Genomic DNA, 27,200 nt, shown 5'->3' on the forward strand with positions numbered 1-27,200 from the left:
TGATGGCCCCACACCACGAACAATGCAGATTGCGTTTATGGCCGCCACCGGGCAGTCAACACACGGGGATGAGGGGGGTGAAGGGGAATTTAATGAAGATGACAAAGGAAAATAAAACAAATGCAAGAAAACGCAAATCTTTTATTGGACAAATGCTAGTTTTAAAACAACTCTTTGGACATGCTATGCTTAAAATGGCGTAGAAATTATTTTTGAGTCACATTACCCAATGAAGGTTTACATTAATGTCTGAATGTGAAAAAAAAAAAAACAGATTCAAGAAAAGTTATTTAAAATAATTCACTACAATGCCAAGTTTCACATACAAGGAAAATTATTTTGTCAACATGGTAAAGCCTTACAGAAAATGGGGAACTGAATCAGTAGTATTCAACATGACATCATGTTTGCATAAATATGACGCTGCTTCTTGTTTTGAACTCGATTGAGGCAGATGTTCATGTTTAAACCCTTTGAGTACAAGGGTAGGTAAATACTGACGGTGTATAAAGTTCATTTTCAATGGCAGAAAGCGGAAACTAGACAGTTTCGTGTCAAAGTGCTTTGTGGGAGTCTATTTACACTGTCAAAAGTCTAAGGCTCCTGCTTTATGACAACACGGATAAAAATGAACTCATTTTCAGTTAATACAAATCTTACAGATTCTCTTAATCTACTTTCAGATTCAAGTTTGAAAACAAAAGTACTAACCGTTGGATCATCCGCAGATCAAGTTAATGATCTGCAACCGTTCATTGTGGAATATGTGCAGTAATGGATGTTTCGGAAACAACCGACTGCTACCGGTTTCATTACAGACGTGTGGCACAGAATGAGTGAGAATGAGATGACGGTGTGTATGCAGGGTTACTCTGATATGGTGCTCTTAGTGATGCACCGGAGCCCCTCCTCCTGCAGTCTCTTCAGCACTGGGCTGTAGATGTTCTTCGTCATCGGCACCACGAGTCCTTTAGTAGTCAGCTCACCTGCAGTCGGACGTCACACATTCACAATAAATCAAAGCATAAATGTAATTAGTTACCGTTACTTCAGTATCTTTTTGGCTACGCTGTAGTGTTACCGAGTATCAAAGATAATAGCAACTTTTACTCTCTACTTGACTACATTTTTAAATAAGTACATATACTCTTTATTCCATTACAATTGTGATGAGTAATGCAATTACACATTACATTTTGCATGGTACCTAACTTTTTCTGCAGCACTTTATTTCTGCTACAAAAGAAGTGATATCGCCATCTTCAGGACATTGAAGGTACTATATCTTGTGTGTTTTGCCCAAGCGGCAACCTCCCCCCGGTTTCTCTTTAAGCCAATATGGAAGTGACTTAAACTGCAATTCATCGACTGGCCGCTAGGGACAGGCTCCAAAAGAGAGCAGAATCTCTTGAGTCCCATGTTAAAATGCCCAACTTTACAGCAGAAAAAAACATGTGTCACAAATTGTGGTTTTGGTCTATACAGCTAATTTTGCCCTTCTTGACAACAGTGAGGGGGGTGATTTTTTTTTTTTTTTTATATAACTCGTCCATTTAAATTATATTAAGCCTTAAAGTTCTGCATAATTAAGGGCGTGGGCATTTGAGTGACAGGTGGATTGCCACTGCTGTCACTACTAGCCATTTGGTTTGTCTGCTGTCTGTCACCTCAGCTAATTCCAGCCACTGAACTTGGCATCTATGCCATGTTTGTGCTTTTTTGGGGATTATTTCATACAATTATCAAATAATATGACTTGCTGTGCGGTTAATGGTCGAGACAGATGTACGTCAGTCTACAGGTGCACACATGCGGAAGATAAACAGCACACAAGTTGTTGGATCGTCTTGACATTGTAGTAAATCTGGTGGATAAAACTTTTAGCCAATGATAATGGCTGGAAAATATGCCTCTCTTAAGACAAAATCCGACTGCACTGCTTGGATATTAAAACTGCTGCACTATTTTGAAAAGTTATACTTTGGACACGGGCTCTCATATGTTTGTGAGAGCCCAATGTATATGATTGTAGGTTTACAACATAAACGCAGCTCAGGTTCCATAATTTCTTGAAGAACGATGATGGAGGGCAGATCGTTCACAAGAAATGCGATGCAAACAATGGACAATATTTCAATATTTCATGGATTTTTGTGGACAAAAAGTGCTGTTGGACGCTCATGGACATTTTACCCAAGTGCGACGGATTACACTCATCTCACGATCGCTTTTTCATTACAAAGGTATGAAGCCCCGTTTTGATTTTGCGTGTTGTCATTTGCACACTCGACACAAATTACAATATCTATATTGTAAAACAGACACCACAGATTGACAGTAAACCTTTAGAACTTTCAAATTATATAACTTGTTATCTTTATTAATGTCTTAGATGGTATCTAAGATAGACAGATAGATAGCTCCATAGCCTGAGCTAACTTGGTCACATCGAGCTAGGCGGGCGTGGTTTCAGCAACCAGGCACCTCAGTTCCAACCACGTCCTGCCTCTTTGCCCATTTTCAGTTATCCTTTATATTAGGTGTCCTTAACTACTATGTATGTAATCAAAAAATAATTACAATGTTAGGGTTTGTGTCCATGTTGTATTTCAAAACACTTGTGCTGATATTGAGGTGGGATACGGGTAAGGTTTGGTGGTATGGGTAGGTTTAAGGGTGGGTTAAGGTGTATGGGAACGGTCAACAGTCTAATTATAGATGTAATTACAGAAAATTACTTACATAAGTACTGTTAAATCAGATACTTTAACCCCTGGTTTCACAGACCAGGCTTAAGTCTAGTCCCAGACTAAAATGCATGTTTGAACTGAAAGTAACTTGACATATATTAAAATATGTCAGTGTCATTGTTTTGTCTCAAGATGCACACCAGTAATGTTTTTTCTAAGGCAGGTTTAAAAAGCTACTTAAATGTCCTAATTGAACTAAGGCCTAATCCTGGCTTAATCTAAGCCCTGTCTGTGAAACCAGACCTAAGACTTTTACTCAAGCTGAATTTGAATTGTAACTTGTAAAGGAGTCATTTTTGCTGTAAGGTATCTGTACTTTTACTCAAGTATGGTTTTCAGGTACTCTTTGTATCTCTGAATCATATTATATATTATATATATATATATATATATATATATATATACACACACACACACACACACAGGTGCTGGTCATATAATTAGAATATCATGAAAAAGTTCAGTTTTTTATTGTAATTTATTTAAAAAAATGAAACTTTCATATATTCTTTTTTTTTTTTTTTAATTTGTTGATTAGAGCGTACAGCTAATGAAAGTCCAAAATCCAGTATCTCAAAATATTAGAATATTTACATTTGAGTTTCATTAAATGACCATCCCTACAGTATAAATTCCGGGTATCTCTTGTTCTTTGAAACCACACTAATGGGGAAGACTGCTGAATTGGCGATGGTCCAGGAGACAATCATTGACACCCTCCACAAAGAGAGTAAGTCACAGAAGGTCATTATTGAATGGGGTGGCTGTTTACAGAGTGAAATATCAAAGCATATTAAATGCAAAGTTGACTGGAAGGAAGAAATTGGGTAGGCAAAGGTGCACAAGCAACAGGGATGACCGCAAGCTTGAGAATACTGTCAAGTAAAGCCGATTCAAACACTTGGGAGAGCTTCACAATGAGTAGAATGAAGCCGGAGTCAGCGCATCAAGAGTCACCACACTCAGACATCTTCAGGAAAAGGACTACCAAGCCACTTCTGAAACAGAAACAATGTCAGAAGCATCTTACCTGGGCTAAGGAGAAAAAGAACTGGACAGTGAACAGTGGTCGAAAGTCCTCTTTTCAGATAAAAGTAAATTTTGCATTTCATGTTGAAATCATGGTCCCCGAGTCTGAAGGAAGACTGGAGAGGCACAGAATCCAAGCTGCTTGAAGTCTAGTGTGAAGTTTCTGAAGTCAGTAATGATTTGGGGGGGCCGTGATGTCTGCTGGTGTTGGTCCATTGTGTTTTATCAAGTGCAAAGTCAATGCAGCCATCTTCCAGGAGATTTTGGAGCACTTTATGCTTCCATCTGCTGACAAGCTTTATGGAGATGCTGATTTCCTTTTCCAGCAGGACTTTAGCACCTGCCCACAGTGCAAAAACCACTTCCAAGTGGTTTGCTGACCATGATATTACTGTGCTTTATTGGCCAGCCAACATGCCTGACCTGAATCTATGGGATATTTTCAAGAGAAAGATGAGAAACAGTCGATCCAACAATATACAGATGATCTGAAGGCTCAATAGTGCCTCAGCAGTGCCACAGGCTGATCACTTCCATGCCACACTTCACTGATGCAGTAATTTGTGCTAGGAGCAAGTCATTTGCTGTAATATGTGCTGCCGACCAAGTATTGAGTGCACAAATGAACATACTTTAAAGAACTTGAACTTTTCTGTTTAGCAAATCCATTTTTTGATTGATCTTAGGAAATATTCTAATATTTTGAGATACTGGATTTTGGACTTTCATGAGCTGTACGCTCTAATCATCAAAATTTAAAAAAAAAACTTTTGAAATGTTTTACTTTACATGTAGGGAATCTAGAATATATGAAAGTTTCATTTTTAAAAATAATTTACAATAAAAAAAATGAACTTTTTCATGATATTCTAATTATATGACCAGCACCTGTATATATATATATATATATATATATATATATATATATATATATATATGATTCATAAATCCATAAATGGAATACTTTTTACAAAATGTACTGTTAATTTAGCATATTGAAGTTGAGTTTAGTAACTAGCACACACTGACCGTTGAGCACCATATGGGCTGCGATGGCTGCAGGGTAGCCCACAGTTTTGGCCATGGCTGAGTATCCATTGGGATCCCCGTAAACCACCAGACTGATGTGTTTGGTCTCCAGTTCGCCTGTTGGGTGTCTGATTCCAACATCGTTCCTCATGATGATCATATCGCGCTCGCCTTTAGCTGCACGAGACAGAGTGATCCAAAAACAATGCTCATTTATGTGCAACTGAAGACATTTAACCTCATCACGTACCACAAGGTCTGTGATGCCCTGATGATATGAAACATTATAAATCTTCAAAGCTCTCTGAAACTCATGACATGTGGAAAAGAAAGAGGAACTGGGTCTTTACCAAAGGAGAGTTTGGCCTCCAGGTGCTTAGCAAGCGCTGCTAAGATGGTGTCGGCGTGAGGAACCGGCTCTTCACTGAGCATCCCGAGCCTGATGGGATTCAACCAGTCAGTCATCTCTAACTAGCACAGCTATGCTGCATTACTACTTCATTATTTACATTTAAAAACATACTTCAATATATATTTCAGACATAAAGACATAATTTATAATTTAAACATTCTATTATAGTGGCTAAAAATGTTTATGTAATATTTTGTGTGTTGATGATGCATGTGTGGTGTTAGCATTGCATTGTTATGGAGGTTGCTAGGTGGTTGCTATGGTGTTGCTAGGTGGTTGCTATGGTGTTGCTATGCAGATGCTGGGGTGTTCTAAGAGGTGTTTATTGCGTTGTTATGAGGTTGTACTGTAGGTGGTTGCTACGGCATTGCTATGCAGTTGCTGAGGTGGTCTAAGAGGTGTTTATTATGAGGTTGCTATCTGGTTGCTGTGGTTTTCTATATGGTTTGGATTGTTATGATGGTGCTAGGTGGTTGCTATGGTGTTGCTATGATGTTGCTATGCAGATGCTGGGGTGTTTTAAGAGGTGTTTATTGCATTGTTATGCGACTGCAAGGTGGTTGCTATGGCATTGCTATGCGGTTGCTGGGGTGTTTTCACTGGCTTTTACGGCATTATGTGTTAGGAGGCTGCTAGGTGTCTGCTATGGTGTTGCTATGCAGTTGCTGATGTGTTCTAAGAGGTGTTTATTGCATTTATTGCATTTTTATGAGATTGCTAGGTGGTTGCTATGGTGTTGCTATGCAGATGCTGTGTTTATTGCATTGTTGTTAGATTGCTAGGTTTCTATGGCATTGTTATGCGGTTGCTGAGGTGTTCTAGGGTGTGTCTATTGCATTGTTATGAGGTTGTACTGTCTGTAGGTGGTTGCTAGGGTTTTCTATTTTTTTTCATTGTTATAAGGTTGCTAGGTGGATGCTATTCTGTTGCTATGCAGTTGCTGAGGTGTCCTAAGAGGAGTTTATTGCATTGTTATGAGGTTCATACGTGGTTACTAAGGCTTTACTTTGTTGGGGTTTTATAAGAGGTGTTTATTTCATTGTTATGAGATTGCAAGGTGGTTGCTATGGCATTGCTATGTGGTTGCTGGGGTGTTTTAAGTGGTTTTTACGGCATTATGTGTTAGGGGACTGCTAGGTGGTTGCTATGGTGTTGCTATACAGATGCTGGGGTGTTTTAAGAGGTGTTTATTGCATTATGAGATTGCTAGGTGGTTGCTATGGTGTTGCTAAGCAGATGCTGTGTTTATTGCATTGTTAGATTGCTAGGTGGTTTCTATGGCATTGTTATGAGGTTCATACGTGGTTACTAAGGCTTTACTTTGTTGGGGTTTTCTAAAAGGTGTTTATTTCATTGTTATGAGATTGCAAGGTGGTTGCTATGGCATTGCTATGTGGTTGCTGGGGTGTTTTAAGTGGTTTTTACGGCATTCTATGTTAGGAAGTTGCTATGACATTGCTATGCGGTTAACCACTGGATTAATACGTAGGGTTAAGAGTTTGCTTAAATACTTAACCCTAATCATTCCGTAGGATTTGAGCCCATGAATCTGGTGTAGCTATGTTCAGTGTTTGAATGCTTTATTTAAATTAAACTTTATTTGTTCCTAAAATTATTCATGAATTAATTAATACAACATATGATTAATCAATCATAAGCATCCATTAATGCTTGATTTTATTAAGCTCTAAAGCTCCCCTGATAGATAGCAGTATGCATTGAAATGGAAGGCTGAAAACCCACAATCTGAGGCTCTGCATTCTGAAGTCGTCCTTGCCGATCCGCTCATAAACAGCGTCCTCAAAGGCACTGTTGCTCTCAGTTGCGGATAAGCCGGTCAGCTTACAGAGAAGCTCTTTCTGTGTACGAGAAACAATGATATTATCATACCCAGAATTAAAAAGAAAGATTAACAGCATGTGGCTGTGTGTAGGACTACTGGTCGAATGAGAGTGGTTTAAGTGTTCAGGGCCCTTTTTATAACACTCAAGTCTTGTATTTTCTTTCCATCATGTATTAGTATATATTTATTAAAGAAAATACATTTTATGAATATAATGAAATAAATCCATACCCATGAGAGAGGAGAAGCTGTGTGGTCCAACAGTGGACACGGCTCAGTGTTGATAAGTCCCAGTTTCACAAAGCCACTCATTGCAGAGGAGAAGCCCTGCAGACACAGTCATGCATAACATGTTGGCACTGGAAAACAGAGGCTACAACAATCTGTACAACTGATCAGCATAAACACCTTGAAGCGCAGAGTTCCTCTGATCAGCGTGTGTGCGGACTCAATCCCATACGGCTGGGCGTACGTGGTGCTATCTCGGTTGGGAAAGGCCTCCAGGTTGAAACCAGGCATGAAGTCCATGGGCTTTGTGACATCCAGGAGAGCACCGCCAGGAGGAACACTGACAACCTGAGCAGTGAAGGACGGACAGTTTTGTGAACTAAATTTTCACGTTTTTTTATTTCATTGTTTTGAAGCTTCCAGGTAATTGCTTAATGGATGCTACAGAATTACAGAGGGGATTTTGAAGTGAGCCTGTATAACCTGGTTGTCTTTCAGATAGATGGCTGGACTGATGGTGTTGAGCAGGACACCATACGGACTCCAGCTAAACTTATAACGCAGTGGGTTGTCTGAGCACTCTGGAGCAGGAAGACCACCACAAAAAGAGCTGTAAGACTCCACCTGTCAAGAAACAGTGAAGTAACTACAAGAGCACCATGTGACTTGCCCAAATGTTCAGAGAGGACACCATACTCGACTGTTAAGTGAAAATGAACATTCAAGAAGCTGTGAATGGTTGCTGAGGTCTGTCAATATGTCTTCCAGACGTGCTGATGAGCGCACCAATGGTGCGACAGTATGTCATTCTATCGCAAATACCCATCAACACATCCAACTGTGTTAAACAAACATGGGTGCATGCATGCAATACCTACAGTGCAACCGTCTGCCTTGGCCTGGTCGATGCACTCCATGGCCAACATGTGATCAATGCCAGGGTCCAGACCCATCTCATTGACGATGGTGATGCCAGCATCTTCGGCACTTGGGAAACAACAGCCAATCATGGTGAAGCCACATGCATATATTAATGAACTCAACCAGTGGCAGTTTAAAATCCAACAAGGTCAAACAAAAGATACTTCTTCCTCAGTTCCGCGCAACAGAATAATAGTCATCTGCTGCTACAGTTGTATGGATTCTTAAAGCGTTTACTGCAACTACATTTCATCTCTTTGTCATCAAACAACCAGACTAATGAATGGCTCGACACAAACCATACTGCGCCTAGACAGGGCTTTCTTCTGTGTCGACATAGGTTCACTATGGCTAACTATGCGTGCCAGAGAAATAGGCTGTTATAGGTGTTTATTTCAGAAATATGATTGTACCTTGCATCTGCTCCTGTACAATACCCATTAGTAGTATTAGGGGGTGACATTACAAGTAACTTGAGTTCCGTAATCAGATTAATTTTTTCAAGTAACTAGTAAAGTAACGCATTACTTTTAAATTTACAACAAAATATCTAAATTACTTTTTCAAATAAGTAACGCAAGTTACTCTGTTTTCCCATGCATTGACTGACAGCTCTCCTGTCTCCATGTTGAGAGAAATCGGAAGTGCAGAGGTGTTGTGTGCGCTGTGTGAACATGATGGCTATTCTAGACTAAATGTGAGCATACATTTATTCATTTACTTCTCCTGCATCCTATTCTTCTTTAATTCAGAATGGCAACACAGCTGAAACGCTTGTTTATTTGCTTGTTGTTGAGCTGTGCTCTCTACTGTATAGGCGTCAATTTACATTTCCTTCAGCCTGAGGCTTATTCATTTCACTTTTGGTGTGAAAGAGCCTTTACATTTGCCAAAAATAGAACTTTTTTGTTATTATAAAAACAAACAAACAGCACAGCCTAGATTAAAAAAGTAACGCAAAAGTAATCTAACGCATTACTTTTCATAAAAAGTAACGCAATTAGTTACTTTTTTAGGGAGTATCGCAATATTGTAATGTATTAATTTTAAAAGTAACTTTCCCCAACACTGCACAGTAGTCTAATTCTTTGCCACACCACTTGTTTTATTTAACCGACCAACTCTGTGTAGCAACGCACTAGACAGCGCGGAGTAGTGAACGACTTATATCAATTAATACTCAATATTAATGAACTCAGCTAAAACAAAAAGTTATGACTGCTGTGTATTAGGGATGTGACTGAGAAAATTTTCCCAACGGTTAATCGACATGTGACAACACCGGTAATACCGGGGCGGGGCCTCTACCTCTTTTTTTTTTTTTTTTAAACCGCGTCTTTTTATCTAAACGCATGGAAAGCGCGGCCACGTCACTTTCTCCTTGTTTCCAAAGCGCTTGCGCGCTCCCGTGGCGTCTGTCATTCATTGCTATACAACCATGAACTGCGCTCTCCGCGACGAGGAATGTTTTTGACATGAAAAATAAAAACCCGCCCTGTACAGCTATGATCAGCTGTTCGGATGAGCTTTCGATGTTTTGTTACGGAAAGGCCGACTTTCACTTTCAAATTAACGGCAATTGCTTGAATGGGGGGTTACTCTTACTGAAAAACTAATATAATAATATAAATAATATAATATAATATAATATACTCAAGTCAATGTATTATTGTTTTATTTTGTATTAAAAAGACTTAATTTGCAACTAATTTAATAATTTATATCTTGATTCATTTTATTTATAATGATTTTTTGTTAGAATTTACTAGGCGACCAAGCTATTGCAGCCGTCATACTGTGCCATACCCAACTGATGATACGCATAGGTGAATTTATGTCTACACAGAAGAAAGTCTTGCTTAGGCTCTGCCCCGGTATGGTTTGTGTCGAGCCATTCATTAGTCTGGTTGTTTGATGAGAAAGATGAAATGTAGTTGCAATAAACGCTTTAAGAATCAATACAACTGTAGCAGCGGATGGCTATTATTCTGTTGTGCGGAACTGAGGAACAATGATGACGGTATTTCTTTTTCGCTCACATGTAGAGATCGAATATTCAGGCTGTTTAATAATTTTCTACCCCTGAACTTCAAGCTGAATTCTTGTTTTTTCAGTTTTTTTGAAAAAAGAAAAAGGCGCCATTTTCTAATTTTAAAATAAATTTAAAAAAAAAATGAATGAACTAATGATACACGGATTAAAAATGATGGCATAATTTTGATTATTATGTTAACTCTCGTAAAATTAATTAATTTTCTAAGAAACAGGAAGTCCCCTACCTCTTCTGAAGCTCCTTCATGGCGGGGCTCATGTAACTGGCGGTCACCATGTTCACCTTCATTTTAATGCAGTGCTTGGCTACTTGTGAATGAAATGCGTACGGCAGCATGCTAAATACCAAAAAACAACAAATAATTGTAAACTGTTGGCCTTATAATGTGTGCATTAAAGGAGAATTGCTAATGTCAATGCATAAAAAAGTGAATGAAGTTTATGATTATGCCTGATGACGATGTCGTGGTCTTTGATCAGAGACTCGAGGTGGCCTTTCTGGCTGGTGATGTCCAGCATCACGGCGATGGTGTTGGGATACTTGGCTGCCATGTCCTCAGCCTGATGCAACAGATTTGAAGCTGCAATGCAAAGATCACAAGAGATTTTCTGAGGCCTGCGACTATAATTTCTACACTGCAGTAAAACAGCATTGCAGATGGATTTTGCGACGGGAACATACCCACTGTGACCTGGGTGCCAGCGTCCCTGGTGAGATACTCGATAACTGGCCCAGACACATAGCCTGAGCCCAGCAACAGCACCCGCTTCATTCCTCCTTTCTTTAGGATCTGCTCCGATTCCCTGTTTGCCAGATGGTACAGCCATTACTACTAACACACACACACACACACACACACACACACACACACACACACACTCTTATACACAACACACTCCTCACTGGCCAAGCAATCTGTGAAATCACAAAACATATCCTGCTGGATAGTGATCTTAAACCGATTGAAAGGGATGCAAAACCCACAAAAGGACATGGGAAGATCTTGTAGGATTGTCCAGGAGATGAAATCAAGAAAATTGAAAACACATTCATTTTTCATTTTATGACAAGAATGTACCACCACAAACATATACAAATCATCAATGGCACTTCAGGAGCAGGGAGGGTGTATTTAAAAAAAAAAAAAAAAAAAAAAAAACGGGGGAAAACACACAGATCTACTTCTAGATCAGCCAGTTCTCCATTCAGAATATAATCAAAGCAGTTTAAAAATCAACATTTTGCTCCAAGAGTCCCCTGGGAGACACATGTGATCCAAGCACCCCGTCGCTCAGCCTAATTGGATCTGATGCGGCACATGAGCAAAAGTGTAACACTTAACCTCCAACCACCTGCATGCCTTTCTCAAAATACCATTAAACTAGACATTCATAATAACCACTAAATATGTATTTTAGATCAGGGTTTTGCTGCTATTTAATGCTACTTTTAAAAAGACCACAAACTGAGGTGCATTAGTTCATATTACACACGCTTTCATTTCAAATAGGAAGGCTTGTCATGGCCTAACAGTGATTTGTACCACAGTTAAAGGGTGTTAAATAAAGGGTTAGTTCACCCAAAAATGAAAATAACGTCATTAATTACTCACCCTCACTTTGTTCCACACCCGTAAGGCCTTTGTTCATATTCGGAACACAAATTAAGATATTTTTGATTAAATCCGATGGCTCAGTGAGGCCTGCATAGACAGCAATGACATTTCCTCTCTCAAGATCCACTAATGTACTAAAAACATATTTAAATCAGTTCATGTGAGTACAGTGGTTCAATATTAATATTATAAAGCGACAAGAAAACTTTTTGTGCACCAAAAAAACAAAATAACGACTTTTCGACGATATCTAGTAATGGGTGATTTCAAAACACTGCTTCGAATCTTTTGTTTCGAATCAGTGATTTGGACCGCGTGTCAAAATGCCAAACTGCTGAAATCATGTGACTCTGGTGCTCCGAATCACTGATTCGAAACAAAAGAGTCGACGCAGTGTTTTGAAATCGGCCATCAACTAGATATTGTAGAAAAGTCGTTATTTAGTTTTTTTGGTGCGCAAAAAGTTCTCGTCGCTTTATAATATCAAGATTGAACCACTGTACTCACATGAACTGTTTTAAATATGTTTTTAGTAGCTTTCTGGATCTTGAGAAGTTCAGTGACATTGCTGTCTATGCAGGCCTCACTGAGCCATCGGATTTCATCAAAAAGATCTTAATTTGTGTTCCGAAGATGAACGAAGGTCTTACGGGTGTGGAACAACATGAGGGTGAGTAATTAATGACGTTATTTTCATTTTTGGGTGAACTAACCCTTTGAAGGCACAATATGTAGTTTTTCTCCACTAGAGGTCACCACTTTCTGTCTATAAATGCATCCAAACAGATTAATCGTGATTAATCGTAAACACAAACTTTTAATTTGGATGCCATTAATCACGATAAATCGTTTGACAGCCCTAGCATGAACCATTTTAAAAAAGCACTATAAAAGGTGCGGTCACATTTATCAATGTTTGGCAAATGTTTGCGAACATAATCCAGTTGAATAGGAATCAGTAAATTCACATGGGGGCAAAACATTTCCCCATACAGATGCGCAAAAAGGGATCAAGTTGGTCACACAGATTCACTGCGCTGACCAACAGAAATCTGTTTAGTTTGAAATTGACTGCTGTGTGAGCTGTGCTGAATACTTTGCTACAATACTGACAATAAACTTTTTTTTTTGCCTGCTAAATTGAGAAAAAAAAAATGAACACACTGCCTCCAGTGGCTTCTGCTTTTATAAATCAGTGGCAACAGCAATTTCCTAAAAGACAATTTATTATAGGAATGTGCAAAACTACATATTTTCAAAATCTGTGGGTTGCTTAAATGACTCGAGAACTAATTAGTCTGCATAATTACTCGAAATACAGGCTTGCCAAATAACTAGGTTTAGATGGAACAGATCACAGGGATTTCGAGACGTGTTTTTAAACCTGACATGCCTTCTTAAAATTGCAATGCCGGTGGCATAAGATGTTTAAAAAAAAAAACAGTATGAGTTGTAACACAATGGGAAATATGTAGTTTATGGCTGCAATGTTCATATTTATTTTTATAATAATACTAAAATGCAACAACATTTATAAAGAAAAATAAAGTAATTATAAATTAATTATGACACTAAAATGTAATAACATTTAAAAAAAAAAAAAAAAAAAGAAGAATAATGAATACAGCATTTTTATAAAACTAAATATTTTCTAGCAATAATAATATAATAGCATTTTAAAAAATAAATTAATTCTAAATATTATTTTTATAATAATAAAATGTAAATATTTAAATTATATATATATATATATATATATATATATATATATGAAAATGAAATTATATATTTTTTAACACTAAATATAATATTTAAAAAAAAACAACCTATTTAAAACGAATAAAACAATAATACACAATAATTTTGTCTATACTGCACTAAGTATCTCACATTTAAGTACAGAACAATCAGATATTCTTAGACAAGAAGCAATGGCTCTCTGGCTCTCAAATAAATCAAAAGTCAAATGGTGGGTCTTTAAAGCTTTCCATTGATTAAATGGAGGTCAATGTTGGCTTGTGGGCGGCTTCATTAAGTACAGACCACAATGGATACAGACTTACAAATTCAGTCTAATGTTTTGTCAGCCTGGTTCTTCACCCTTGAACGAGACAGAGATAGCATAAAGGAGCTCTATTAGAGTGTTTTGAGAAAGACGTGTTGACTGCGGGAGGCACAGAAAGCTTTGATTACGACTTGAATGAGGGGAAAAAAAAAAGAAAGGATTGAGTTATTCCATTTAATGAAAATGATTCAAAAACTACATATAATCAATTAATGAGCATGAAAAGATATTTGGCTCCTGAAAAGCGAAGCTTACCTTGGAGAATAATTGAACTTAAAACTTAAAAAGAACTGATGCATTGATTTCTTTTTCTGGCATGCAAAAAAAATTCCAAGAACAAGAGTGAGTGAGAGAGACTGTGGCTGCGGTGAGAGAATAAGATAATCTACCCGTGAGAGAACGTGACGTGTACTCTAGCCAAGAGAGGTGTTATGGCAGTGCAGAATGAGGCACAGGAGCCGAACCCTGTGTCTGAACAAAACAAACACGGTCAGCAACTCGTTTTGTCTTATATTTTGCAGTGTATGAACTTACTAAGGTTTAATGTTTCAAACTCAGCCTGGGAAAATTCATTAGCCTGACAAAAATGAGCTAAACAGGTTTGGTGGAACTCCTGTTTCAGTTTTGGAATATCAAATCAAAATATGGAATATCAAAAAAGATATTATAGAAACATTTACATGATCATCCAATACCACCAACTTGTGTCACTTTTATAAAAGCGTTTTTCTAAACCATAATAGGTGTACAATAGTTGTTTTTTAAATGCTCTAAAATGGCTGCAAATGGTGGTCAAACGTTTGGAATAATTACGTTTTTTTAAATGTTTTGTTCACCAAGGCTGATTTTATTTGATCTAAATACAGCAAAAACAGTAATATTGTTAAATATTGTTACATTTTAAAATAACTGTTTTCTATTTTAATATATTTTAAAATGTAATTGAATTTTTAACATCATTACTCCAGTCTTCAGTGTCACATGATCCTCTAGAAATCACCCTAACATGCTGATTTATCGTTCAATTATCAATTATTATTGATGCTCAATTATTAATAATGGTTCTTTTTATCAATACTGAAAACGGTTTGTTGAAAACAGTATTTTTGTGGAAACTGACTTTTCTTTCAAGATTCTTTGATGAATAGAAAGTTAAAAAGAACAGCATTAATTTGAAATAGAAATCTTTTGTAACATTATAAATGTCTTTACTGTCACTAGAACCAATTAAATGTGTCCTTGTTGAATAAAAGTATTAATTTGCGAGATACGAATTTTAAAAGATTCGCGTGGAAAAAAAGCCCATACATCCAGGCCCCAGACCGCGACTAGTCGAGCTCTATATACGGTTCAAATTTCAGGACGATCCGCCCAGCTGTCGCGGAGATATTAAGGACTTTAAGCAGCAGCTGCTGATACAACGGCATTCTGGCGTTCTGTTGCGCATGCGCAAATTTAACTGCTACTTGGCGTTCTTCTGTAACCGTCTACTACAGGAGAACAGGCGATCTGCCGTAGTCGATAATACGTGACAGATTAGATAAGTAAATGTTATGTTCTATGGTTATGTAGTATTTTGGTTGTATCTGTATGTCATTTAATGCCAAAAGCAACCATTCTCTTGCTTTTATTTACATGTAGCCTAATGTATTGTTTACTATGTCAAATGATTAATGATCCACGCCGTCCTCTTTGTTGTTGCTTAGTGATTTTTGCGTTCTTTAGCTACGGCAGTTAACAGTTTACTTCCGGTCGCCGTTGCCGTTCCATCAACAGCTGTTGCTTAAAGTCCCTATTCGCAGAAAACCACCGGCCGCTTTTCAAAATGGCGGCCCCCATAGACGAGCGCTATTCTCGGGCAACTTTCGCTCATAACTCGGGAAGGGAAAGACCCAGCGCGCTCAAACTTGGGTCAAAAAGGTCCCCTCTGGCCCACGACCTGAACACATCTTACTTAACCCAAACTTTTAAATGGTAATGTATCGTAGTTTCCATAAAAATATTAAGCAGCACAACCGTTTTCAACATTGATAATAATAGGAAATGTTTCTTGAGCAGCAAATCATCATATTAGACTGACTTCTGAAGGATCATGTGACACTGAAGCCTGGAGTAATGATGCTGAAAAATCAGCTTTGCATCACCGGAATAAATTACATTTTACATGTAATAATATTTCACAGTATTACCGTTTTGTACTGTATTTTTCATCAAATAAAAGCAGCTTTGGGGAGCATAAGAGACTTCTTTCAAAAACATTAAAAAAAATCTTAATTGACTGCCAGTGTAATTCCAATGAACAATGTAATTTCAAAACTTTTCAACTCAATGCTAATGTGTGTCTACTGTGTGTAGTTTTCAACATTTTCTAGAGGAATAGGTGTGTACATCAGCCCTAGGGGGTTAAAGTGCGTTCCTATCTTTTGCATATATGCAGCGTCTACATTCAGGCGTAGCTGAAAGCACTTTCCTCTATAGTGATAAAAGAGCAATTCAAGGCTACAGGCTGTTGAGAGCTGGGATACGGCAATGTTTTTACCTGTCTTTCAACCTTTGAAGTAATCTTCCCATTGAGACCACCATCCTCAGCGTGTAAGAACATTATCCAAAGCAATGTTACAAGTACTTCTGTGTCTTATAAAACATCATGTCCACTGTCCAATCAGACAAAGGAGACTAAAAACCCTTTCAGAGCTACTGTAATACCACAGGGCCTATTTAATTCACTTCAAGGAAAGAAAAAGTGTTCCTTACTTTCTTTCTCGAAGTTTCTGAATGTATTCAAACTTAGGCGTTAACTTCCCGTTGGACGTAATTACAGCCTAGAGTGGGGAAAAAAACAAAACAAACATTTAATATAAATAATACTACTGCAATGTTCAACAAACAGATTAAAGATGCTAACAACAAATCACCTGAATGCATTTAAATGTGTATCATGGTATATTTTGAAGTAACTTACTTGAAAATACCACGGCACATGAATACGGCAATCATTTAGTACCAAGGTTATGCACCATTCATAAATGAATTCAGATTCAGAATACTTTTTACATTCACATTCAGTTCAGTTTTTAATTTGAACTGAGTGAACTGTTTTTTTTTTTTTTTTTTTTTAAAGAAAATAATACTTTCAGTCAGCAAGGATGCATTAAATTAATGGAACTTTTTTTTTTTTCTTCCCCAATTCTGTTTGGTGCTGCTATGAACTTGAAATCTCAAAACTGATCTAAGATGTGAACTTTACCTCAATTTAATTAGAAATGTGCATTTCAGATTTCCCAGCTTTAGTCCCATACCGAAAATCAATGGATGTGTGGATAGACTCCAGCTGAAACGCCGCCCGTTTAGCTCTGATTCAAGTTTTTCCACACATTTTTGCGTGCCTTCACGATGGCACACGAACACAACTCAGACGAAGCACTGCTCCATGGGGCAAGAGCAATTTACAGGGAAAATAAGGCAAAGCTGTAAAAACACCCTCTTAATACACTTACATCTCTGACTTGTGGAGAGAAATCCTCTTCCTCTAGCGGTCTGGTTGCGTCTGATGGGAGCTGTGGGTTAAAGGTTACCATCACAAATCTGCTCAAATATTCACATATTAAATCCTCAACAAGGTAAGAAACAGAAATGCTAAAGTTTCTGAATCAGAAGCAGACTGGCACATGTTCAAAGCAATCCTCTCCAGAGCAAAAGCTGTTGGGTAATTACTCACCACCCTGTGTCATATCTTACCATCTCCCAGATGTAAGGGAACAGCCGGTCACCAAAATACTCAGTCGCCTCAATAGGCAGCTGGGCGGGTAGGTTATCGATGGAGCACATGAGAATGCCGTTACCTTCCACGCTGCACAGAGATACAATCAAATCAGAGGAGGTTTAAAAAGATTTAATGAGGAACATGTGATACTAGAGTGTTGCTATGGTGCTCTGAGGCGATTTTAGTGCATTGCCAGGTGGTTACTAAGGTGTTGATGGGGGATTGGTGGTTGATAAATGGCCCACATCCATATCTCTATGGCTATGTTCACACTGCGAGCCTTAATGTTTAGTTCCGATAGTCTTTCAGCTATCAGAGCAGAAATGAAAGCTGATGCTCTCCGTATTTTTTTTCGTTGTCTCCGTGTGCGTTCATATGTCAATTGTGCGTGGTTATTTTGCATATTAGATCAAATGTTCTGAAAAAGCCCATACATTTACTCGCCCATAGATCATAAAACACCAGGTGTAGATGGGTAGGTGTCTCTCTTGTCCACTTGTGATCTGATCGACTAAAACGCATCTTAAAGGATTAGTTCACATCAGAATTTCCTGATAATTTACTCACCCCCATGTCATACAAGATGTTCATGTCTTTCTTTCTTTAGTCGAAAAGAAATTAAGATTTTTGAGGAAAACATTCCAGGATTTTTCTCCATATAGTGGACTTCAATGGGGACCAACAGGTTGAAGGTCCAAATTGCAGTTTCAGTACAGCTTCAAAGGGCTCTACACGATCCCAGATGAGGAATACGGGTCTTATCTAGTGAAACGATCTGTCATTTTCTAAAAAAAATAAATAAAAATTTATAGACTTTTTAACCACAAATGCTCATCTTGCACTAGCCCTGCGATCCTTCACAAATTGCGTAATCACGCTGGAAAGGTCACGTGTGACGTAGGCGGAAGTACCGATCCAGTGTCTACAAAGCAAACATGCAAAGACTAAGTCAAACGGTCTTTACAAAAAAAAACAAAAAACGTAAAACAACAATGTTGGACGATTTTGAAGTTGGCGGAGAAAATGAGATGTAGGCAGAAGTAACGTGGTAGGGCGAAAAACTCCATCACACATGACCTTTCCAACATGATTACGTAATGCGTGGCGGATCGCAGAGCAGTGCGAGATGAGCATTTGTGGTTAAAAAGTATATACACATTTTTATTTTTTTAGAAAATGAATGAACGTTTCTTTAGATAAGACCTTATTCCTCGGCTGGGATCGTGTAGAGCCCTTTGAAGCTGCACTGAAACTGGAATTTGGACCTTCAACCCGTTGGTCCCCATTGAAGTCCACTATATGGAGAAAAATCCTGGAATGTTTTCCTCAAAAACCTTAATTTCTTTTTGACTGAAGAAAGAAAGACAAAAACATCTTGGATGACATGGGGGTGAGTAAATTATCAGGAAATTTTAATTCTGAAGTGAGCTATTCCTTTAATAACAGGTGTAAAAATAGCCTTAGTGTAATTAGCCCCTCCCAACAAGGCGCACTATTTGCTATTTGTGTAAATAGACATTCCAGCATAATAAATACAAACATTTTATAAAATTCAATTTAGAAAAAAGATTCCTTAAGTGTACTTATGATAAATTTTAAATGTTTTTCTGGGTCCATCTCACAAAATAATTCCTTTTCCTCAAGTTTGCCCTGATAAAAATGGTTGTCTCATGACTCAGGTCTGTCCTTCATTGAAAGTCTATGGGATTTTTTGTCTTGCAGACAAAAAAAAAAAAAAAAAAAAAAGAGAAAAAAAAGTTTAATATGTATCGTTAGGGGTTTGTTCAGTGGGAGGAAGAAGCGCCACACCTGTCATGGTCAATATGCTGGTTGGCATCATACATGCAGAAGGGTTTCTCAATAGTGGTACACTCTGTCATGAACTCAATGGAGCCGCCCGTGTCCGCAGAGATGTCACAAATGGCCAAGAACCTGAAATTCACAGATGGTCAGATGTGCCCGTTTCTTCACGGACGGCTTTTATGACACTTTATGGTGCTATTTGTCATTTTGGAGGCCAACAATAATAGTAGAAGCTCACTTGTGGGGAAGTGCAGGGCAGCCGTGATCAGGTGATGACGACGCAGGTATAACAGGTCTGATCAGCCGCTGGGCGTCCAGTCGCCGCAGCAGTCTGGGCGTGTGAGGGTCCCAGTATATGCCGTTTATCAGGCAGGTTGTGTAAGGGGCCACCTGTGCAAACACAAGAATACTTTTCTAAAGCATTTCAGTAACTTTGACTTTGCAAACACTGCAGCCAATAAAGGTGTGGTCACATTTGCGGCAAAATTTAGTGGGCAAAATGGTATGGTCGAAAGTGTAGTGATGTACGAAGCACAGCTCAGGCAAAAGTTACATTCAAACCAAGCAGTTCTCTGTTGCCCGGTGGCAACTTGAACCCTTTGCAAAATATGCCAGATTGTGTGTATTCCTATTAAAATGTCTGGATTTCGCCAATGAAAATTCGCCGAACAAAGGTAAATGTGACCGCAGCTTAAGACGCAGCCACAAGGTGAACCAATCAGCTGCCTGGTACATTTCTTGTGTGCACTTACGGCCTTCCTGAAGTTAGACGTGTAAAGCTCAGGATGGTGTTCATACTCCAGGGGGTCGTAGACTCCGTCACTCTTTCTCATCAGGTGGTGATGTCTGCTGATCACTGTGGCGTACACTTTGGACATGTCTGCAAAGAGGATTAGCATTAGTCAATTTGCAAACACAGCAAAGTGTCGATTACTGCAAACACCTCATATGAAAATACACTTCCTCTTATGCGTAACTGTAAAGTACTAGGAAACAGTAGATATACCTCCACTCTCAGAGACTTCTTTCAATTCATGAGGTTCCACGTACTCACAGGGCAGCTCACTGAAAATTTCTTGGGCACCCTAGAAAGGAAGTATCTTCATTTTTATAACAGTAACACTAAAACCTTCCACTGCACTGCTTTTCCATGGGTAAGATGGATGTGTAACTGAGTTTCAACACACTACTAACACAACTCAACCAGGCTTCGCCCTCATTTGCCTTGAGCGGGAATTATTTAAATGAGGAATATGGGAATGTGTTCGTTCCCTGAAAAAACTACAATCGAGGCATTTCAGGGAGTTCAGAAACAGCGCACACGGATATAGAGAATAACTTCCTTTGGAGTGACGTTGTGCTTTATAACTTTGCAGACCTTTTTCATGCTCAAACAGCAACATTACACACTAAAGAAAGTTGAAACTGTAAAAACGCAAAACAGGTTAATAATAAACGCATACATACCTTGGACACATTGCCGGTGCCAGTGAACACAAATGTGAGAGGACCTATGGACCTGGGCATCAGACCTAAGGATATTTCGTAACCACAATCCCTCACTGCCTGGATGGCCTGGCTGACGTTTCTGTAGTTGTGTGCCATACCAATGTGCTGTCAAGTGATAAAAATTAAAATATATTAAAAATATTAAAACATAACATATTTTAAATGATGAAACTTAACTAAATAAGCTACTAAATAATCAAGAACCAATAATCAAGTACCACATATAACAGTGTATGTGGCAAACCAAAAGCAGACATTAAAATAGAAGTGCAATTCAAAAACAAATACCATAAATGGGGTGTGGTGTCCAAGGGCAAGAAAACGCAGGCCCAGACCGTGTAAAATATTAATCATTCCTGAAAAAAACACAGATATAATGTTAAACAAGCAGCAGAGAAACCCTTTAAAGATATACACTACAATTCAAAAGTTGTGTTTGGTAAGATTTTTATATATTTTATGCTCACAGAGGCTGCATTTATTTGATGAAAAATACAGTAAAAACAGTAATATTGTGAAATATTATTACGATTTAAAATAAAAGTTTTCTATCTGAATATATTTTAAAATGTAATTCATTCCTGTGATTTCAAAGCTGAATTTTCAGCATCATTACTCGTTTTCAGTGTCACATGATCCTTCAGAAATCATTCTAACATACTGATTTGCCGCTCAAGAAACATTTCTGATTATTATCAATGTTGAAAACCTTTGTGCTGCTTAATATTTTTGTGGAAACCGTGATATGTTTTTTTTTTTAGGATTCTCTGATGAATAGAAAGTTCAAAAGTACAGCATTTACTGAAATGGAAATCTGTTGTAACGCTGTCTTTGCTGTCACTTTTGATCGATTTAATACATTCCTGCTGAATAAAAATATTAATTTCTTTAAAAAAAAGAAAAGAAAAAAACTTTCTGACCCCAAACTTTTGAACGGTAGTGTAGTTCACCCAAAAATAAAAATGCATAGCTGTTCCTGGTCTCCATCCACTTTCTTTGGAAAATAGCAGCTTGGACATTCCGCTAAATTTCTCATTTAGTGTTTCTTACGTGAAGGTCAATCAGACAAGGTGAGTAAATGATCTCAGGATTTTTACTTCTATCCCTTTAACTAAGGAGACTTTGTACATCATGTTGTGACAGTCAAAAGGTCCCATACCGGCAACACCAGCCCACTGTCCAAACGCTACAATTCTGAAGCCATTGGCATCCACCATTTTTTCATAATCAATGAGTCGAACTTCCTAAAAAGATAGGGATATGATGACACATAAGAATCTTGTGAAAGCCATCTCTCCTGAATAAACATTTCCAAATTCGAATGACGCTAGAGAGAGTATTGCAGTTGGCTTTCAGTGTAAACACTGTCCTTGACCACTTTCATTCTATAAAGAGACATTCACCTTTTTAAGAAGGTCGTCCAGGAGCCCCATGTTTGGCTCTTGTGCTTTAATTGTGTGAGAGAAGAAGGCATAGGTCTTGCGGGGGTACACCTTTTCCTCCGGGGGCCTTTTCACACCGATGATGAGAGACGCCTCTGAGATGTCCTCCTGGATAACAGCACCTGCTTTTTCATAGTACTGAGAACAGAAACAGTCTTGATTCTACTCAATCGGATAAGATTTTCATTCATGTAAATATCATAAATATCAAGTGGGAAAGGCCCTAAAAAGTGAGGGGAACAAACAGAGAAATTTATCAAAGTGGAATTGGGACAGTTGCAACATCCTAGTCATTATTTATTACATTTAATATTACTATTTTTATCCATTATTTAATTATATGATTTAGTTCATTAAAGAGGCACACTGATCAATGCATTCATTTGATAAATTGTGACACTGACAATGAAAAATAAAATATGATTTATATATTCACAACAACGAAGAACTAAAATATGAATTAAATATATATATTTTTTTAATTTAAAAAAATATTTTAGGGCAGATAATCTGAATATATACACTACTGTTCAAAAGTTTTTGGGTCAGTAAATTTATTGTTTTTGATCCTATTTATGCTCAGCAAGGCTGCATTTATTTGATCAAAAATACAGTAAAAACAGTAATACTGTGAAATATTATTATAATGTATTCTATTATGTATTCTAATAAATAAGCCAGCAAAATACCAGTGAAATTTCACAATTTTCCAATTTCGATACCACAGCAAAAACTACTAATGGTGCGTTCAAACCAGACACGAATGAAGCGTTAAGCGCGAGTGATTTACATGTTAAGTCAATGCAAAGACGTGATAGACATCCTGCTGTGCGATTCGCGCGAATGAGGTGGCGCGGATTGAGCGTTTCGGGCGTTTGACGTGCGTAACGCGTGATTTGGGCGAATCGAAAAATCTCAACTTTGGCGAATATTCGCGGCGCATTAACCAATCAGGAGCTTGCTCTAGTAGTGACGTGATTACGACGTAGCGAGTGGAGGCAGAAATCCGAAACAACAATGGAGGACAAAATCATCGTCACTGTATGTGGATACCCGGAGCTGTACGATACATCTTCGTACTTTTATAGAAACAGGAATAAAAAGGATCTTGCTTGGAAGAAAGTGAGTGAGGAGGTCGGACAATCTGGTAAGTTGTAAAAAACGATCTATATATACATACTGAGACTACAAGCTAGCTAAAGCCGGCAAATTGAGCTTATTCACCGTATTTTACAACTACTTTCCCGCTGACGAGTTGATGTGTTTATTCAGAGGAAGTGTGCAGAAAGAAGTGGAAGAATCTGAGGGACAGAAGCCCCTCCCATGACGTGAATTCGCAGCTGTTGTGAAATTAATTTCACGCGCGAATGAAGCAAGTAAACTCAAAATGTTCAAGCGTCCAGCTACGCGCGAATAGCACAAATTATTTGCGCAAGTCGCATCTGGTGTGAACGCCCCTTAAGTCTTCAGTAATAAAATATCATCTTCGTTGTATGAATTAAATATAGAATAATCATTGTTAAAGCTAAAAAAAGTCATTCAGTAAAGAGCATTGAGTTATTTTCTCAGTCTTTTGTTGTTTGATTAACATTAATGACACAGACAGCAGCAGTTTTATTAGGCTGCTGTCACTTTAAGAGCTAACGCACAGATCCAATACATTGTTACACATGCGTTTTTTTCTCTCAACCATTTACGTTCACTTAAGACATAATCGACAGTATTTACAAGAGGGGCATTTTGACATACTTTTATTGTGTATTTTTCCGCTCAAGCGCAAGAAGACACAAAAGAGAACTCAATTAAGTACTCGCAACCTGTTTTCTGTGTACGCGCACACAAAAACAGCATGCAAGTACTTAATTGAGTTCTCTTTCGCATCTTCTTGCGCTTGACAAGACTTAAAAACACGGGCAAATGATAAACTTTCATGACGACGCACTTCCATCAACAACAATAAAAAAACAAAACATTTCCATAAACTTTTGAAAAGTAGTATATATTCATCCACTCTGCTATGTACAGTAAATATCACTCACACACTAATAAATAATAAGCAATACAAAAATGGCCTGTGAAAGAAATGGCAACTACTTCATAAAGAGAAAATGAATCAGTGACTCACTCTGTCATGGATGGCCCGTCTGTTGGAGGGCTGCACGAGCACCTTGTGTCCAGCCGCTGTCATCTCCCTGACATGTCGTGGTGCCAGGGGCGCACGTCTCTCCCACACGTTGACATCCTCGCGCCGAATGGCTACGACGCTCTTATGATTCTGCTGGTGATGATGGTGATGCTGAGACCTCCGCTGACAGCACATGCAGACCCTAAACCCTCTGCCCTGGCTCCTCACGAGACGCAGCATGACTGGACCAGTTTCCAAAACATACAGGTTACAACTACTACACACATCTGAGAAATCACACTTGAGAAATGTTGAGAGTGACAAAAGTACAAACATTAAAGTGAGCCCAGAAACCCAATCTATGGTTTGCAAAGGAGAGGACTGCATTTGAACCAAACTTGTAAGTCAAGTTTAATTTTATCACTTATCACATTGTTTAAAAGACGTTCAAACTGAAAATAAATAAATTAATTAATTACTTGGATGCATAGGTTAGGATAATATAGACTTTCATTCATCTTCGTAACACAAATAAAGATCTTTTTAACGAAATCTGAGAGATTTCTGTCCCTCCATTGATGGTCTACACAACAACCACTTTGACACTTAAAAAAGTTCATAAAGAGATCATAAAAGTAATCCATATGAATCGAGCAGTTTAGGAAATTTTCTGACATTGATCACCGAACATAAACAGAAGCTCAACTGTATTTGCTTTGACGTGCGAGAACGAACCTGATTGGTTCATGTGTAAGCTCAAACGTAACATGGGAATGAACCTCACTTGTTCTCTCACACGTCAAGCAAACATGCTTGAGCTTCCATACCACAACTGATGTGTGCGATGATTAATGTTTTATATGTGAATAAAAGCCTAAATTAATTCTGTTCATAGAAGTATCGTATAAAGCAAAGGAGTCTTCAGAAAAGTTGAACTAAACCGCTCAATTCATATGGATTAGTTTTACAATCTCTTTATGAACTTTTTGAAGCATCAAAGTGGTAGTTGCGTAGCTGTCAATGGAGGGACAGAAAGCTCTCAGATTTCATCAAAAATATCTTAATTTGTGTTTTGAAGATGAACGAACGTCTTATGGGTTCAGAACGACATATGGGTGAGTAAATGATAACAGAATTTTCATTTTTGGGTGAACCTTAAGTTTAAAGAGTAGCAAATGTCATGATCACATGAAAACACCAGTAAACTGACAGTACCTGAAATGTAGGTTTGCACTGCCCAAGGGTAATTTTTGTCACACTATATGTGACCCTGGACCACAAAACCAGTCATAACTCAGACGGGTATATTTGTAGCAATAGTCAACAATACATTGTATGGGTCGAAATTATCAATTTTTCTTTTATGCCAAAAATCATTAGGATATTAAGTAAAGATCATGTTCCATAAAGATATTTTGTAAATTTCCTATCATAAATATATAAAAAAATATATTTTTGTAAGGGGATATGCATTGCTAAGGACTTCATTTGGACAACTTTAAAGGCGATTTTTTTTTTTTTTTTTTGCACCCTCAGATTCCAGATTTTCAAATAGTTGTATCTCGGACAAATATTGTCCTATCCTAACCATACATCAATGGAAAGCTTATTTATTCAGCTTTCAGATGATGTACAAATCTAAACTTCAAAAAATTGACCCTTATGACTGGTTTTGTGGTCCAGGGTCACATATAAGCTGTCTCAATGGGAATCTGCTTTTGGAAGAATACCATTTACAGATATATGCAACATAAATGCATTTAAAATGTGTTATTACAAAACAAATAATTACTTAACTAAATTAGTAAGCTACTAAAAGCAACATAAAACGATCTATTGAAACCCAAATATAGCCTATAAACCACATGACAACTTAACCCAACCTGACATTTAAGAAAAATACCCTAAATCTTTCCATTAAAATGATCCTTTCGTCACTTAGTATGAAACCAACATATATTACCCACTGTTAGAAAAAACAAGCATTTAGGCAAATAACGTAGACATTTGCCTCAAAACCTCAGTTACTGAGAAACAGCTCTGCTACAATATGTATGGCTGATTTCCTGCTTCTTATAAGCAACAAGTGTCTGACTGCAGCTTGAGTTTTGACACACGCCATCACCTACCTGTACTCTTAGATTTAAGCAGTTTCCTAGGACCTACAACGTGGCACCGGCTGAATAATCACATTAACGTGCAGTGAAATGCACAGGAGGTTTATATATAAACTGTCGCTGCAGTTCTTATGAGTGACTGTGTCGCGTAAACGTGAATGGCAGAAGAATAACGCCACGGGATTGACCTGTTTGCTATTTCAAGGCTTCAGGCAAATAATGTGGCGCTAACTAGAACTATCCATGCGGTATAGATTACAGCACAAATATTTGTTTCTGCCTGGAATGCGTCTCCGCTTCAGTGAAGTAATCTGAGCCCTGGATTAGTTCCCACCAATCCCGACTCAGAACGAGGATCGGCCTCCTCGCGTGCCCTTGACGTCGCGTCGCAGCTTTATGACTTGTAGAGTGAGGACACAGACCCCTCCCCTTTCGCGCGCGCTCTTTCTCTCTCTTCCGCGCGCTTCTACAAATACTGAGGCAGCCAAGAGCTATG

The 27,200-nt window shown here is 38.1% G+C and overlaps 1 protein-coding gene across 1 annotated transcript; it reads right to left on the bottom strand.

Moving 5' to 3' along the window:
• Positions 1 to 121: 121 nt before the first annotated feature.
• On the bottom strand, positions 122 to 27,047 carry aass (aminoadipate-semialdehyde synthase). Its single transcript, XM_051884153.1, has 24 exons — positions 26,717 to 27,047; positions 24,588 to 24,829; positions 22,424 to 22,600; positions 22,180 to 22,264; positions 21,309 to 21,376; positions 20,979 to 21,125; positions 20,518 to 20,596; positions 20,264 to 20,391; positions 19,750 to 19,901; positions 19,518 to 19,640; positions 17,684 to 17,795; positions 17,443 to 17,502; positions 16,700 to 16,767; positions 10,947 to 11,068; positions 10,716 to 10,845; positions 10,492 to 10,602; positions 8,170 to 8,278; positions 7,775 to 7,915; positions 7,472 to 7,639; positions 7,295 to 7,390; positions 6,964 to 7,079; positions 5,159 to 5,247; positions 4,809 to 4,985; positions 122 to 986 (listed from the first exon to the last, which is right to left on the bottom strand). Exons 2-24 carry the CDS (start codon positions 24,825 to 24,827, stop codon positions 868 to 870), a joined length of 2,817 nt encoding a protein of 938 aa, XP_051740113.1. The 5' UTR covers positions 24,828 to 24,829; positions 26,717 to 27,047; the 3' UTR covers positions 122 to 867.
• Between the last annotated feature and the right edge of the window lie 153 nt (positions 27,048 to 27,200).

The sequence above is a fragment of the Ctenopharyngodon idella genome, chromosome 24 (assembly GCF_019924925.1).
Source record: "Ctenopharyngodon idella isolate HZGC_01 chromosome 24, HZGC01, whole genome shotgun sequence".
Classification (NCBI taxonomy): Eukaryota; Metazoa; Chordata; class Actinopteri; order Cypriniformes; family Xenocyprididae; genus Ctenopharyngodon; species Ctenopharyngodon idella.